Consider the following 17,274-nt stretch of genomic DNA (forward strand, 5'->3'; position numbering starts at 1 on the left):
AAACAGCCCTTTCAAACAATTCTGAACATTTCATTTTATTATCAGACTATTCCCTTTATAAATATGTCCTGAACAATTCTGTTTTATAGTTTTTTTGTAAGATAGGGACATTTTCTTACACAAAAATAACAAAATATGATTTTAAAAACCAACAGAATCACCAATATACATTATCAATAATAAAATGATTAACTATTTGAACTTTGTGTAGGGATTTTGAGCAACCCCTTCCTGAATTCACTTCCAAAGTGGTGTTCTTTTCTTTTTAGAACCTATTATCTATCATATACCTTTATTGGCATATCAATAGTCACAAAGTAGACAATAACTCAAGCAATAAATGCAGAATTCATCAAATATAAGATTTCAAACAGGAACAAAAATAACACTATGAAGAATTTTCTTTAAGAACTTCCACAAGAAATTTAGCAACTGCTTCAGTAATTTCAGGAAACCTATTATCTATTAATTTAAATCACTTCAACAGAAGGAACTTTTATTTGATCCACTGTTTTGGGCAATCAAGCAATAGAATTTTATGTTCACTGTCCTTAAACTTGTGCTATTAGCATGTTTAGTATGTTACATAGTATTAAATGCCAATCAAATTGATTATCGAAATGATCTCATGTTAGTATACAAGGAAACCATTTATATACATATACAAATAACTAAAAGGCTTTTGATAAAAGGAACAGAAATAATACATGCAAATTACACTGAAATACTAATTTTTACCACTACCTAAGAAATCAAAACATCTTTTTTCTTGTAAGCAAATTTTATTAAGAATAATTTTTGAGAAACAACTCTCCAGTAAGACTTGAGCTCTATCTTTGTGGTTAATAAAGATCATTAAAGAAATTGGTTGAGATATTTTCAGGACTGACCAGTTTCAAGAGATGGCACTCTTGGTCAGTTGCAGAGGACCTATTACCCAGGGACAGTCTAATGCTTAACCCCAGGCAGCAACAAGAATTTGGGGCCACCTTCTGTCTGAGTTGGGGTGGCTTGGGCTATCCTGTCTCCTCTTCAAAGAGCAAATATATATTTTTGATGGCCACATACTTTTATATAGCACTTAGATACCTCCAAATAGCTGTCAAACAAGAGAAAGTCACTAACCTAATTAGTGGTAGTCTAAGTAACATTCCCACTCCTGGTCTTTGCCCCCCCCCCCCCGAAAATCCTCTGACAATGGGGCTGTTTCATTGTAGAGTTGGGAATTCACAAACACAATAGAAGAGAAGGTTCCTCCTCAGCTCTACCACCTCCCCTTCAGTATCAGATAACGAACTGTCTTACCTAAGCACTGTAGTGAGCTACAAGCAGCATGGCTCGTTTTGCTTTGGAGCTGTTCTCTGTAGTTGGTTTAGGATTCTGAAAGCTAACAGCTGCTTCTTGATGCCCTGAGAAAGGCTGTCCTGCAGAAGCAGTCACAAATGTGAAGTTGTTATCCTGTGCTCTCTGGACAGCACAACACACTTGAGTAGATCTTGAGGAACATTTGCTGCTGGATCCTCTCAGCATCATGCCACATTTTAGGAAAGCACAAAAGCACCTGTAAAACTAACACATAAATACGTACTGCTTTCACTTGAGGTCTTTTGTGATAGTCCCAGTGATTGAGATCTCCCAGAACTTACAATGGAAGTGGAACCGATGCCATAAAATAGCGGGTGCCTTTTTAGATCAGTATTTCTTTTTTGTTTGTCATACAGTTATAATTTAGATGTTGCCCAATTTGCTATCCTTTTTTCTATTTCTGCTCTCATAGAACATTTCATGGACGGAACAAGCATCTAAGTAGGAAATGAGCTCCTACTTATAGACATCCAGAGCCACAACAGCAACTTGTATCCATTCCACCTCCCCACCCCAGTTTGGTATTCCTGTCTTTGAGAAATAGGACCAACCCCTTTTCATCAGGACTGCTTTAAATATATTCATGTGGTAGCTTTCTCCATGTGGTAATCCATACTGTGCCTTATCATGCAGCTCAGGAAATTTTCTGCACAATACCACAAATACTTCTTGTGGGAGAAAGCAAAAAAATCCTCACAATTTACAGGGCAAATCATTGTACATGAACTGTTTGTTTAGCAGATTCTCAGCTCTTCTTCAGAATTTACAATATGGGACATCATAATTTAAAATCTTTTTGAAAGAACAAAAAAAAAACCCCTAGAAATAAACATACAAGTAATTTCAAAAACTTTCAACATAACCAATGGAAACCAAGAAATGTTAGGAATAAAAAACTTGTATGAAAAACTATGTAATCATTCCCCTTTTGCCATGAAACTTACTTGGGTGAGCTTGGCACAGTCATTTTCATTGTATACCTCACAGAGCTGTTGCGAGAGGGAAACACAGAAAAGGAAATCCACATATGCCACCCTGAGGATATAGTGAAGAATTAACTGGAGGAAAGGGGGAGCCTCTTGGAGCAAGGTCACTGTTTACCAGGAAAATGGCTTCTTCACACTCCAAGGGTGAGGGACTCTCCATTAGTTTTTTTAAGGGAATAGAAAAGGCTAGAATTTTTTTTTTGAGAGGCTGGCCTGCACATGCACAGTCCCAATGTGTGCTTACATTCTGAATAAAACTTCGTTGGTCTTAAAGGTGTAACTTGACTCCTTGTTCTGCTTCAGACGAACACGGCTGCCCACTAGGATCTACTTTTCAACTAATCGCCGAAACACCAATTTGGAATTGTGACGCTTACAGGCTAGGAAATTTTATTCTACCATAATTTTTTGTGGACTAATGAAGTGGGTGCTAGTCCACACAGAGAGAACCCTTATGCTAGAATAACAGGTGTTGATTTTTCAGTGCTATGATGCTGCTGTTTCTTTTTTAATATCCATTATGATCCTATATGGTTAACAAGCAGAGAGGATCTGTAAAATTGAACTGCTTGATCCAATTCACTTGAAACTTGGAGTGTCTTCAGATTAGAGGGAGGACTATGTTCTGTTTCATTGTCTTTTAAACAGCTGCCCCAGACCCTCTAATGCATTTCTCATTGAAAATAATGGGTCCAAAGCACTGGAACCTGAAAAACTGCTCACATTTGAATCACAAACTGGCAATGTCTTATATGAACATAAGCCTTTTTAGGGGGGGAAATCCCTCTTCCTGCCCTGAATAAAAGAACTATAATAAATGGCATTTTAGGTGAATACCCCTAGTACTTAGTTGAAATAATTTCCTAAAAAATACTTTAGAAGAATATTTCTTTTATCTTACTCTTTCATTTTATGTGTGAATTTAAGACAGGCTTTCATTCTAAAGGTGAGCTAGGCATTTGAATTATATGAATTCTGAAGAGTGATATGGCTTTGAATATCCAGGGTACTGGAACCATCTTCTGTGTCATGTATTTCATCCATAACATATTCTGACTGAAATTTAAATCATGGCTAAAGAGAGGTCAGCTATGGTAAAATTACCTGGTTATGTTTAGTTTCACAGATTTTACCCCTGAGAGCTTTCTTTTCAAAGGTGAAGGTGCCATTAATGTGTCTGATTGAGCCAAGAGGCAGCAAGAGGGAGAGAAGCTGGTCCTCATTTGGAATATTGTGTACAGTTCTGGTCACCGCATCCCAAAAAAGATATTATAGCATTGGACAAAGTACAGAAAAGGGCAACTAGAATAATTAAAGGTTTGGAACACTTTCCCTATGAAGAAAGGTTAAAACGCTTGGGGCTCTTTAGCTTGGAGAAACGTTGACTAAGGGGTGACATGATAGAGGTTTACAAGATTATGCAAGGGATAGAAAAGGTAGAGAAAGAAGTACTTTTCTCCCTTTCTCATAATACAAGAACTTGTGGACATTCAATGAAATTGCTGAGTAGTCAGGTTAGAACTGATAAAAGGAAATGCTTCTGCATCCAAAGGGTGATTAATACATGGAATTCACTGCCACAGGCAGTGGTGGTGGCTGCAAGCATAGACAGCTTCAAGAGGGGATTGGATAAGCATATGGAGTAGAGGTTCATCAGTGGCTATTAGCCACAGCTTATTGTTGGAACTGGGGCAGTGATGCTTCGTATTCTTGGTGCTTGGGGGGCACAGTGGGAGGGCTTCTAGTGTTCTGGCCCCACTAGTGGACCTCCTGATGGCACTTGGGTTTTTTGGCCACTGTGTGACATAGAGTGTTGGACTGGATGGGCCACTGGCCTGATCCAACATGGCTTCTCTTATGTTCTTCAGTTCAAAATCAGCAATGTCAGCTGCTTTTCTCCCCCCAAAGGTAAAGACAGACAAGATTCCCTTTCCTCCACTCAGCCACCTTCCCTTTTCTCCACTCAGTCATTTGCAGCGGATATATCTCATACAAGAATATTGGTGGGGGTGGGGGGAGAGAGAATAATGAAACTACAGGTAACAATGTGGAGCTTCACCCTGATACATATCCCATCAAAATGCAGAATCAGTTCCTTTACTCTTGACCAAGGACATCTTCAGAACAAAGTGCACTTAACACATTCTTCTTTCCTATAGTTGTTGTTTTTTTAAATAGTTCCTTCCATCTTGCTTCAGAAAGGGAATTTCATGACAAAGTGGGCAGAGTGAACTTCTATCCATGAAATCTAGAAAATACAAACTGGATCACAGCATGGGCAACTTTTGAAACACACACAGTCTCTGGGGTGTCATCTCATCCCCACCCACTGACAACTAATGGTGAAGACATTTTCTCTAACAGTTTCTCTGTGCATTTTATGAGCTGCATTCCAGGCAACACATTTAACACATACATTTTCTTGATTTTTGACATATCCCATGAAAAACTGCACCTACTGCCTATCTGCCCACCACATTATTATCTGTTAAGTACTTCTGTCTGGAAACAAAGTGGCAAGTTCAGTGCCAATGTGAGCATTTCTTTTTCTCAAATGACTTGGAGAGAAAGCAAAGCAGAAGTGTTTGTGCAGAAAGCAAACCTGCCGTTTCACTAGAATATTTTTCATTATCTTCCTCTGGTTCTGCTGAACCCCTTCCTTGTTTGTGGAGATGAGAAAGGAAAGAAATGCCATCCCTCTGTATATGTACCTCTCTCTCTCTTCCTACCCCCACTGCCATTTCTAGTAGCATGAAGGAAATGGAGGCAGTGTATTCTTGGCAAGCCACTAATTGTTTGGGAGAAGGACAGGGTGTTGCTCTCCAATAACCCACTTGCCATTAACCGTGGCTCACCTTTAACCTTGCACCCAGTTCCAACATGACATTTATAAGTGTGAACCTGCAAGTAAGAGTGGCTAAATATTTTGTACAGAAGCTTGGACAATAAGAGGGTATAAAGATGAGGTATGAGGAAAGGAAGCAGAATGGGAGAAAGTATCGTGCTCTTCCTATGCTAAACAGTAGATATCTTCTCACGTCAGTGATAGAAGATCTGAGGATGAAAACCAATTCATAATGGCAGGGTCAGGAAAGCCCCCCCTGCCCTCTCTATCTACCATCTCCAGTAGACTGTAACAGGGAGATGTCAGGATCCTGCATGGGGTGACCTGAAAGTCTGACCAGTTGGACCCAAGAACCTGATGACAAACTTTCTAGTTATTGTCCTGTATTAGTCATAGTCTCAGAAAGCTGCAGAAGGAGGCCTTGATTGGGATGTGGCATCTGGCCACTTCATCACATTTTATTGCATATAGCCTGATCATGACTCTCTGGTTTGATATCAGAGGCGAGACTCTCCCTGAACAGCAGGCTATGCATGGTACAAGGATCTGGAGGAGCTCTAACTCATGGTTCTTGGCAGGGAGGGTATTAGGATATTGAGAGTTAACAGTCAGTTCCATATGCCATGAACTGGAGTAATTATATGATTAATTAACAAAGCCCTGATTTAACAATAGAATTTTTAAAATCTAAAAAAAAATGGACAAAAGGTTTGTGGCTAGTTCATAGTACTCAGATACTTTGTTTCTAACGAAGATCTTTCTTCAGGCATACAGAGTTAGATCTATAAAATTGTTTAAGTGCAGGAAATTGATAGGGCTGTGTCAGAAAGAAGTAGATTTTAAAATTGACTCAGCTAGAATCCCATTTTTAGAGAGACCCAGTTTCAGGATATCAAAGCTTGATTCTAGTGATCTCAAACATGGCTCCATGTTACCTGCTGATGGGTTTCCTGGCATCCACTTCCTTCTTTTACAAAGTGCCTCTTCACCAATGTAAAGAATCAGTATTGACTTTCCTCCAAATCATTGGAGTAGAGAACATCCAGATACACCATCATTTGATCTGCAGAGAAAGCCCATTCCAAAATAACAGCCCCCATAACAGGAAGGTTCTTGACTTGGAGTGTCCTAAGGCAGCCATTTTGTCATTGTTTGCTTCCCATGGCAGACACTGTGATGGTACCCACAACCTTTTTTTCCCCCCTTAAAAATTCCAAAAGTGCCCACAAGCTCAACAAATCCAAGGTATTATTATCTTATGTTATGGGATATTCAGGCTACTACCATCCTGCAATACTCTATTAGTATTACTTGTATTATTACTTTTTCTTCTTTCATTTGGGATATATATTTGTCTAATTAAAGATTCCATCTTGTCCACAAAGCAGGGGCCAATTGAGAGAAGACCCAATCTGGAGATCTAAGGTCTTGAGCATTACTCAGGAGCAAGTCCAGGATCACCTCCACCCTGACACTATGGCTGGGTACAGACAGCTGGCTTGGGGTGGCAGCTAGGGGTGTGCATTCAGTTTGGTCGAACCAAAGAAACCTCCAAATCACCCCTGATTCGGAAGTATACGGTCTCGTATACTTCCGAATCCAATTTGCAGCCATAATACAGGAGCCGTATATGGAAGTCCATAGAAAAGGCGGGAAAGGAGCTTCTGCAGCCTCAGGGGAGCTGCTTGCCTCCTTTCCCGCCTTTGGAAGCCTTTTCCCACCTCTCCCATAGCCTCCCTGGGATCAGGGAGGGGAGGGGAGGGGGAGAGGAGCCCCAGCAGCCAATCCAAAACATGCATTTGCAAAATGCTTTGCAAGTGCATGCTTTGCAGGGCTGTTGTGTAGCTGATGGCTGGGCTAATCCCCCAGCCATCAGCAACATTGTTGTTCTTTTGTTTACTTGGGTATCCAAGTAAACAGTGTTCTCTGGCCAATCACAGAGCAGTGGTATCTTTTGAAACTGCTCTGTGTAGGGCCAGAGAACCTTTTTAAGGAGTCTGCCTGGCTGGACTCCATTCCATTGCTGCTGTGTTGGTGTGAGAGAGACTGTGCTGCGCTGGCCCTTGGCCTCAGCTGCTGCTGCTCTCTCTCAGCCTTGCCTGACCTGCCTGGAGAAGAGAAGACATCTAAGGTAAGACAGTCTTGGGGTTCTTGTTTTTATTTCAGTAAGTAAAGGGACTTTTTATGACTCAGAGTCTTTTTACTTATCCAGATTTGGGTGGGTGGGTACTGGGTAGCTTATTTGGGGTTAGGGCGTTCTGCTGGGGGTGGGGGCCTGGGGTGGGGGGGTGGACTTATGGGGAGGGACGGTGGCTCAGTGGTAGAGCATCTGCTTGGGAAGCAGAAGGTCCCAGGTTCAATCCCTGGCATCTCCAAAAAAAAGGGTCCAGGCAAATAGGTGTGAAAAGCCTCAGCTTGAGACCCTGGAGAGCCGCTGCCAGTCTGAGAAGACAATACTGACTTTGATGGACCAAAGGTCTGATTCAGTATAAGGCAGCTTCATATGTTCATATGTTTAATTCTAAGAATGTTTAGTGAGAAGTTTTACTATAGTTAACCATGTAAGTTAAATTAGTGATTACTGTTACTTTAGAATAGAGCATTTGATTATGTAACCATCTATCTTATTAACAACACAAAACAAATTTAAAAACTGATGAATTAACAAAATATTTCAGATTTTTAATTGTTATCACTAAAGACATGTCCTGATGTGTCACTATGGGTTATTTTTTGTAAATGTCTGTGAATGCTTACAAATTAGTTTTGAAGAAATCCACTGTGGAAGTCTTTCACAAGCGGCAAGATGGCGGCAAGGCAGGAGCTCAGGTGCTAGAGCTCCTGGAAAATCCTGATAAAAAACCAAAAACCAGGGAGCCTTACCTGCCCACCTGTCACCCTAGCTCGGTGGAGACGGTCAGAGAACCAGCCTGGCCGTTTTTTGCCCTGGAAAAGGAGGTGAGCCGTTGGAGGGCCGGCAGAGTGCTGTTTGAGACGAGCCGGTGAGGGTGTGGCCTGCTGCTACCGTGGAGATGGCTGAGACGGCGGGGTGTAGTGAGAGGCGACCGGCCGAACGACGAGCAGGGCCGGTATCGCCGGATGGAATGTGCGGAGTGAGGCCGCTGAACCAGCGGTGAGCGGAGCCAACGTGAGGTCCGGGACGCCTGCAGGGCGTGGGGCCAGCAGGCAGAGCTAGGGTGACCATAATGTCTGAAGGCCAGCCAGGGACACTGGGGGGGGGGGTGTGCCGGAAACAGGAAGTGACGTCACTTCCGGTGACGTCACTTCCGGTGATGTCATGCCACCACCGGAAACAGGAAGTGGCATCACTTCCTGTGACATCATTTCCCCCGCGTCACCTGCCGGAAACAGGAAGTGACTTCACAGCACTTCCTGTGACGTCCCCAAAAATCCCCCAAATATCACCGCCGGAAACAATTTTGTTCTCAAATCCTGTATATACTTCATCAGTATATGGGATAAGGCACTTTCTCAACTGTGCTGCATAATGCAGCCTATTTATTTTGTCCTGTTGGCTCTGTTGGCTCTATCTGCGCCACCTTCATCACTTTCGGGGTGTGGATCCCCCAGTGGGGTGGTCTCCCAACTCCCTCCGCTGACTGTTTCTGATAGCCCTGCGCCCCCTCTTTCATTTGATATGTGTCCCGTGCGGGTGCCACCCTCCCGCCGGGAGATGCCGCAAAATGATCCCCCTTGAGGCTTATGGCGGCAGGGCTCGGGGGAAGCGAGCTAGACTGCTGTTCTTTTGAGGGGTTATAGAGTGTTTCGAGCCCGTCCCTGTGGCATCGGTCCCATCGTTGTGGGACCCAGGGGGCCGGCGCAGTGGCACGCCGAAGCAGCCTGTCACTAATAACACCGGTCAAGATGCAGGCCTTCGCTGGCCGGCGCTGGTCCCGGAAGGCCTTCCAGAGGCTCTGGAAGGCCTTCCGGGACCAGCGCCGGGTGCCCCGCGGCCTCCCCGCGGCCTCCGCTGGTCCCTGGAGGCCCTCCAGAGACTCTGGAGGGCCTCCAGGGACCAGCGGAGGCCGCGGGGAAGCCTTCGCTGGCTGGCGCTGGTCCCCGAAGGCCTTCCAGAGGCTCTGGAAGGCCTTCCGGGACCAGTGCCGGGTGCCCCGCGGCCTCTCCGCGGCCTCCGCTGGTCGCTGGAGGCCCTCCAGAGTCTCTGGAGGGCTTCCAGCGACCAGCGGAGGCCACGGAGAGGCCTCCACTACTGCCGCCGGGCCCCGCGCGCGGGCGGGGAAGGCGGGGAGTGAGGGAGGGAGCGGCCCTGCATGGGGGAAGCCCGGGGGCGATCGCGGATAGGGCCGGGGGTGCCGCTGCCACCGGGGGCAGCTGTAAATGGACTGGCCTCTCCGCGGGGAGAGCACCGGGGCTTCACAGCACGGCGGGAACACGAGGGGGGTCTCTACCCCCCCCCCCCGGGCTCACCAGGCCGTGCAGAAGACATTAGACCTGCACCCAACACGACGATTGCTACTCGGTGCACCTACTTTGCTCCTACTCGCACTTCATCACTTTATCACTGGGCACTTTATCACACTCTGTTTACTATCTGCTTACCACTGCCTACTACCGCATACTACATCATACTACTTCGACCAGGAAGAACTCACATTGCACTTTAGTAACGTTCTACCTCACTCACAGACTACTAGTTTAAAAAAAATTGATTTGGGAATTAGCTCATTTGTTTAATTTATTAGATATTTATTATATGTATTGGATCTGAACTTATGAATTTTACTGGCTAATTAAATTGAGGATAATTTTATGGGGTGGGATTTATAATTAATTTTAGCCATCAGACTTAAATTATGTATCTGACCAATCATATATAAAGGAACTGGGGGGTAGGTTTATTGGGTTAATTCGGAAATTGGGATCTCGTAGGATGGTGTGATTTGGAGAGCGTTGTGACTACTGTACATCAGTGTTGGCTAGGACAGCAGGAACCACCAGTGGGGAATGGCTGGTCTAGGGATCCCAGTGCTCCTGGGGAGGGGGAGGTATGGCGGTGGGAGCAGACGATATAAGGGCGGGAGACCGAGACAGGTTAGTGCTCGCTCACCCTCCAATCTGTGTCCCATCCCAATGGTGACAGGGAGTAGGGCCAGGAAAAATAACCCGCCTCCGTCATTGGTGTTATGCAACGCCAGGTCCATTAACAACAAGACTTCTGTCCTTCGAGAGTTCCTAATCAAACAGGACATGGACCTGGCATGCGTGACCGAAACCTGGGTCTGAGAGGGAGATACAATAGCCCTCTCGCAAACAGCTCCGCCGGGTTATTCGGTCTTTCACCAATCGCGGACTAGCAGGCGGGGGGGAGGAGTGGCATTATTTATACATGAGGCTTACTCCTTCAGGGCACTCCCGGCCCCAAGGATCGAAGGCATTGAATGTGCTGGCTTGGCACTGGAGGCTGGAGAGGGATTGGCGATCTGGCTGGTATACCGTATGCCTAACGCACCAGCCGGCGCCTTACCGTCCCTACTCGAGGCGGAGACAGGCTGGGTGCTGGAGCACCCAAGGCTGGTGATCCTGGGTGACTTCAACGTCCATGCTGATGACCCGGCCTCTAGTCAGGCGACGGTCCTGGTGTCATCCATGGCAACACTAGGACTCTCTCAGTTTGTTGCAGCCCCCACTCACCAGGCCGGTCACATGTTAGATCTGGTCTTTGCGGCCAGGGTTACGGTGGACGATATAACCACCGAAGTGGTGCCATGGTCGGACCACCTCGCCCTTAGGGCTCGTATAGATATGCCACCCCAAACCTGTTTAGGTGACGAGCCCATTATGGCTCGCCCGCGGAGCCAGATGGACCCTAAACGGTTCCAATCGGCCCTGCGGGATCCCTGGCCCTCTGGCGATTCCCTCAATGGCCTGGTTGAGACATGGAACGCTCAACTATCTAGGGCCATTGACGAGATCGCACCTTGACGCCCTCTACAGCCTCGGAGTAGGCTGGCTCCGTGGTACACCCCGGAGCTGCGTCAGCTGAAACAGGTCTCAGACGGCTAGAGAGGCAATGGCGACGCACCCGTGACGAAGTGACTAGATCAGCTTATAGGGCGTTTATGAGGTCCTATGAGATGGCAATCAAGGCTGCAAAGAAAACTTTCTTTGTGACCAAGATTGTGTCTGCAAATTCACGCCCGGCACAATTGTTTAGGATAATTCGGAATTTCACTACATTGCCACAAGGCAAGTCAAATGTTAAGGAATTGGAAATAGGCTGTGAGGCTTTTGCGAAATTTTTTGCAGACAAGGTCCAATCACTCCGCCATGACTGTCCGGCCATATTAGATACAGTGAGCGAACTCGAGGCTCCGTGCGTGTCTTCTAATTCGAACCTGGACTGTTTTGACCCACTCAGCTTGGAGGAGGTGGACAGAATCCTTGTAACTGCACGCCCTACTACATGCGATCTGCACCCATGCCCCTCCTGGTTAATTAAGGCCTGCCGGGAGGAGTTAAGATGTCCTATTCGGGACATCATAAATAGATCTCTTTCAGAGGGCTATTTCCCATTGCTCCTGAAGGAGGCAGTGGTCTGCCCTCTCCTGAAAAAGGTTACATCGGACCCGGCCGAATTGGCTCATTACCGGCTGGTCTCAAATTTGCCCTTTTGGGGCAAAATTATCGAGAGGGCTGTGGCGTTGCAGTTGCAGAGTTTTCTGGATGACACTTCCACCTTGGATCCATATCAGTCCGGCTTCCGCCTGGGCCATGGGGTGGAGACGGTGTTGGTCGCCCTCATGGATGACCTCCGGCGACATCTGGATCGAGGCGGCTCGGCGGTATTACTGTTGCTAGACCTATCGGCTGCGTTCGATATGGTCGACCATCAGCTGCTGACCCGCCGCCTCGCCGACGCAGGAATTCGGGGGCTAGCCTTACAGTGGCTCTCCTCCTTCCTTGAAGGTCAGGGACAAAGGGTGGCGGTTGGAGGAGAGATGTCCCGGAGACACCTACTTAGCTGTGGGGTGCCCCAGGGGGCAGTTCTCTCCCCAATGTTGTTTAATATCTTTATGCGCCCCCTTCCCCAGATTGCCCGGAGACATGGGCTGGGATGGCATCAGTACGCTGATGACACTCAGCTCTATCTATTGATGGGCGACTGGACCGCCGACACCCCTATAAATTTGGACCAGGCATTACAGGCCGTGGCAGACTGGATCAGGCTGAGTGGGCTGAAGCTGAACCCAGCAAAGACAGAGGTCCTTTGCGTGGATCGCTGCGGGCTGGGAGGGGAGATCCCCCTACTGGCCTTTGACGGTGCGTCGCTGATACCAGTGCGCAGGGTCAAGAGCCTAGGAGTGCTACTGGAGCCCTCCCAGACAATGGAGGCACAGATAGCAGCCACTGCTAAATCTGCCTTCTTCCATCTTAGAAGAGCGAGACAGTTGGCCCCCTTCCTAGAACGTAGCGACCTAGCAACAGTGATCCATGCAACGGTCACCTCGAGATTAGACTACTGTAATGCCCTCTACATGGGGCTGCCCCTGTGCCAAACTCGGAAGTTGCAGCTAGTGCAGAATGCGGCGGCCAGGCTGCTACTGGGACTACCTCGGTGGGAACACGTGCGGCCTGGGCTGAAGAAACTGCACTGGCTTCCAATTATATTCCGAGTTCGCTACAAGGTGCTGGTCATTACCTATAAAGCCCTATATGGCCGAGGACCTGCCTACCTTAGGGACCGCCTCTCTCCACATGTTCCCCAGAGAGCACTAAGTCTAGCTCCCAAAATCTTTTAAGGATCCCTGGACCAAAGGAGGCCACACTGAAAGTAACGAGGGAGCAGGCCTTCTCTATAATGGCCCCCCACTGGTGGAATTAACTACTGGAGGAAGTGTGAGCCCTGCGGGACTTTAACCAGTTCTGCAGGGCTTGCAAAACCACCCTGTTTCTGCAAGCTTATAAGGAACCTTGAAAACGATATCTAGCCGCCGGAATATATCTATTGGAATAGCACCTAATCTATTGTAGTTTTAAATTTTTATGTAACTGTTTTTAAAAGTATTTATTAACTGTATTTTAAATTGTTTTATATAAATCATGGCGTAGACCATGTCCTGTCAGCCGCCCTGAGCCTGCTTCGGCGGGGAGGGCGGGATACAAATAAAATTTATTATTATTTCATGTGCCCTGCATTTCCTTCTTGAGTTCTCTCCAATATTGCTAAGTTTTTTTTTTCAAAATAGGTGGTATTCAGTAATGAGAATAATACCTTGAATCTGGACAGCATTTTTTGTCTTCATCTCACCTCAACTCACATTTTCTATTTAATAGGTTGGGACAAATTGAAGAATGCAAATTATATACAGGGCATTGACATCCCACTGTTTCTGAGATGAAATACTCCTGAAATTAGTGTTTTGCTGTATAAGATTAACTGAAATTTCATAGGAGGGAAACTATGATAAAGACCATAGGGAAGAGATTTATGTATATTTGATAAAATGTTAAGATTGGTCTTCCATGATTGGTCTTCCGTGAATCACTGATAATGCAGATTGGTCTTCCATGAATCATTGATAATGACTGGATGAGGCACTGTAATTCTATGGCTTTTATATTCTAATTAAAAAAATATTTACAACAAACATACTTTCAAATCTTTAAAATTTCACCAAGAGAACTAATTAGCATGCCTTGTTGCAGAAAACCATGATTTGTTGCTCCTCATTGCATAAAAAATATTAGGGTGATTAACACGTGGAATTCACTGCCACAGGAGATGATGGCTGCTACAACCATAGCCAGCTTCAAGAGGGGATTGGATAAACATATGGAGCAGAGTTCCATCAGTGGCTATTAGCCACAGTGTATTGTTGGAGCTCTCTGTCTGGGGCAAGTGATGCTCTGTATTCTTGATGCTTGGAAGGGACAACAGTGTGGGGACTTCTAGTGTCCTGGCTCCACTGATGGACCTCCTGATGGCACCTGGGTTTTTTGACCACTGTGTGACACAGAGTGTTGGACTGGATGGGCCATTGGCCTGATCCAACATGGCTTCTCTTATGTTCTTATGTAGCTATATAGAAATTTGGGAACAATTTAAATCATTAAGCTAGAACAATAAAACTGAAGTTGTGAACAAAAAAGATATAAAAAAGAGGGGTTCAGGTGGGTAGCTATGTTGGTCTGAAGCAGAGGGATAAAGTTTGAATCCCGTGGCACCTTTAAGACCAACAAATTTTTATTCAAAATATAAGCCTTTGAGTGCAAGCACACTTCTTCAAATACAAAAAAATGGAATAGAATATCCTCAGGTCCTGCTTTCAGGAAAAGAGAGGATGGGAGGCAGCCATTAGGAAGGGCCACTCAGAGCTTAGATACATAAGCTGTGCTGAAATAGGATCTGGTGGCTGGTAAGTTGATTTTAGTGTCTTTTTAACTGTTTGTTTCCTTTATTAAGCGGAAATAAAATATATTTAACATTATTTACTTATTTAATAGTAATATATAATTAATACATTACTACAACTAACAATATTAATATAGACTCTAAAGAGAACACAAATTCCTGGCCCAGCCTTAAAAAAAAAAAAAAGTCTGCCACAGATAGCCAGGGATTTTCAGTGATGTGGTAGCTGAAGTGTAAAATGAGGACCATTTTAAAGTTAGGAGAGAGACAGAATTTGGATGGACAGATGTTCTCATATAAAGTCCTTTGTTCCAGAATATCACAGTCCCTTGGAACATTACTGATGGACATATAAACACAAAATTACCAAGCCATTATTTGGAAGACAGGTGAAACTACACAGCAGAACTTACCATTAGAAACTCTTCTCTCAACTCTATTACATCTCTATTTGACTCCTGTATATGATAAGAGTGGTCACCTAAGCATCACTGTCTTCAAACTTGGTGCATGGTCATAATCACCCATTGAACAGGCCCAATCATTGAAACAGACAGCTATGATTAGTCACATTCAGATGTCCATCTACATATGGCAACAAATAAACAATACAGCCACTATGGATTAGGTCTGCCAAGCCCCCATCAGAAGTGGGTAATTTGCACCCCTGACTATTGTTTCCTGCTGTTCCCTGGAGAAGTGGCAGGATAAAAAAAAATTTAAATTGCCATCAGGTCAATGGCATTATGAAACTTTTAGGAATCCCTCTCTAGGAATTGCTAGAAACTCTGTGGCTTTACCCCCTCCTCCAAATTACTTTCATGCTCTCACCAGTGGTGCCCCTCCATCTCCTGCAACCCTATTCTACTTTATGGTGGTTGAACCCCAACTGCCATGATCACCTGGAAAGAGGTAAGATCTCAAATGTGCCTCGGATAAATTGTAATCCTTTACTTTCTATTGCTCTACCCAACCAACAATGAAGATTTTAAACACCTGTTGACTTCAGTTGGAGGGTTAAGCATATGATTAAATCACTTCCACTGAAATCAATGCAGTTGCTAATTGATCTTGTCCTGCTTTTGGCTTTTAAAGTGCCCTGATCTGCTAAAACCAGACAGTGAAGCTTTTCACAGCATGGAATTATCACTTGCTAACATCTTCTTCTCTGGCTGCTCTTAATGACTCAAGGAAAACAATGAAACTAAAGGCCAAACTAGACATGCATGTAACAGTTAATCCAAACTTAGATTTTGGTAAATGGAAACGTAATGTTTTAAATGTTTGGGTTTTTTGATGCTGTAGTTACAACACTGGATAAAGAATTATGCTGCAATAAGACCCTAAACAACTGAATAACCAAAGTAAGCTATTTAAATGAAATTGTATGCAAAAGTGAATAATAATCAATTGATATACAAGATACAAAATATAACAACAATCCAAATGCTCTAGGTAATTATAATTATGTGTGTACTGGGTTTTTCTCATGGTTTTCTAGACTAAATCCTTAGCTGATACAAATAAGAGTGTTTTATTTACCACCATCATTTGTTCAACACAAATGGTTATTAGAAAAACAGTATACATTAGAAACAGTTTTATTCTACAAAAAAGCCCAGCAGAAACTCATTTGCATATTAGGCCAAACACCCCTTACACCACCAGAAGTGATGTCACCCAGTCAGCAGGTTACTTTCCACATATTGACACTGAACAGTACAGTGCCATCAGCTGCATTTCATGGATGCATGTTCTCACACAGCCCAATGAGAGACCTTGTTTTGCCCCCCCCCCCCCACAACATGTGCAGTGGAGCAGGCAGTGACAGGCACGCCTAGGAGGAAGTTCTTGTGGTTGGCTCTGCATCTCTCATTCTCTTCGCAAGCAGAGAGGACAGAGCACACAGCCTGGGTGTGTGTGACTGCCTAGTGCCTTCCCTCTGCTGGAGACCTTTTTTTTGAGCTGGAACCCTGGCCAAGCCAGATGGAACTGTGTTCCTGTGCATTCCTGCTTAAGAAACATCATGTCATAGCATGTCCTGCTTACCTGTTTGTTTAAGAATATGTAGATGACTGGATTGTAGACTGTGCTGCTCTTTGCAAGGATGGAAGGAATGATACTGGCAGATGCAGAAATCAGACCAGGCTTCCCAAAAGTTGCTATCAGTGCCATAATCCCATAAGGTAGCCAGCACAGCAGAAAGCAAATGACCATCACAACCACCATGATCAGGACACGATGCTCCCTTGTTTGTGTTACTCCTTTCTTTACTCCACTCATCTATAATTCATAGAAGGGAAAAAACTGAGTAGTGCTGAAACAAAAGGAACACTGTCTAACAGTTCAATTCTAAATGGAATTACAACCTTCTAAGCCCACTGATTTTAGTGGACTTAGAAGGGTTTAATTCTGCTTAGGAGTGTACTTTATGTCCCCAAGGAACAAAAATGAGACTTTTACAAATCTTTAGATGTCCACCTTTCTCTCAAGAAATTGGTAGATGACAGTTTTTTAAAACAACAACAACATGTTTGAAACAATATAACTAGAGCCAGCTCAGAAGAACAACTTTAAGACATCAAACCCTTAAAAGGTTTCATGAATCCTTTTACATAATTTGCTTTTACATCCTCTTCTGAAAGCCATTAGAGTAGGGACCTTTTTTGTGATCTCCAGGAGGC

The 17,274-nt window shown here is 44.7% G+C and overlaps 1 protein-coding gene across 1 annotated transcript in view; it reads right to left on the reverse strand.

Annotated features, from left to right (window-relative positions):
* Positions 1–1,260: 1,260 nt before the first annotated feature.
* The window catches only part of LOC132574060 (pinopsin-like), a 33,559-nt gene continuing 17,545 nt past the window's right edge, over positions 1,261–17,274 (reverse strand). The window contains exons 3-4 of the mRNA XM_060242170.1: positions 16,640–16,873; positions 1,261–1,569 (exon numbers count right to left, since the gene is read on the reverse strand). Coding sequence (XP_060098153.1) covers positions 1,306–1,569; positions 16,640–16,873 — 498 coding nt within the window. The 3' untranslated portion in view covers positions 1,261–1,305. The remainder of the gene's footprint in view (positions 1,570–16,639; positions 16,874–17,274) is intronic.

Source organism: Heteronotia binoei, chromosome 6 (assembly GCF_032191835.1).
Source record: "Heteronotia binoei isolate CCM8104 ecotype False Entrance Well chromosome 6, APGP_CSIRO_Hbin_v1, whole genome shotgun sequence".
Classification (NCBI taxonomy): domain Eukaryota; kingdom Metazoa; phylum Chordata; class Lepidosauria; order Squamata; family Gekkonidae; genus Heteronotia; species Heteronotia binoei.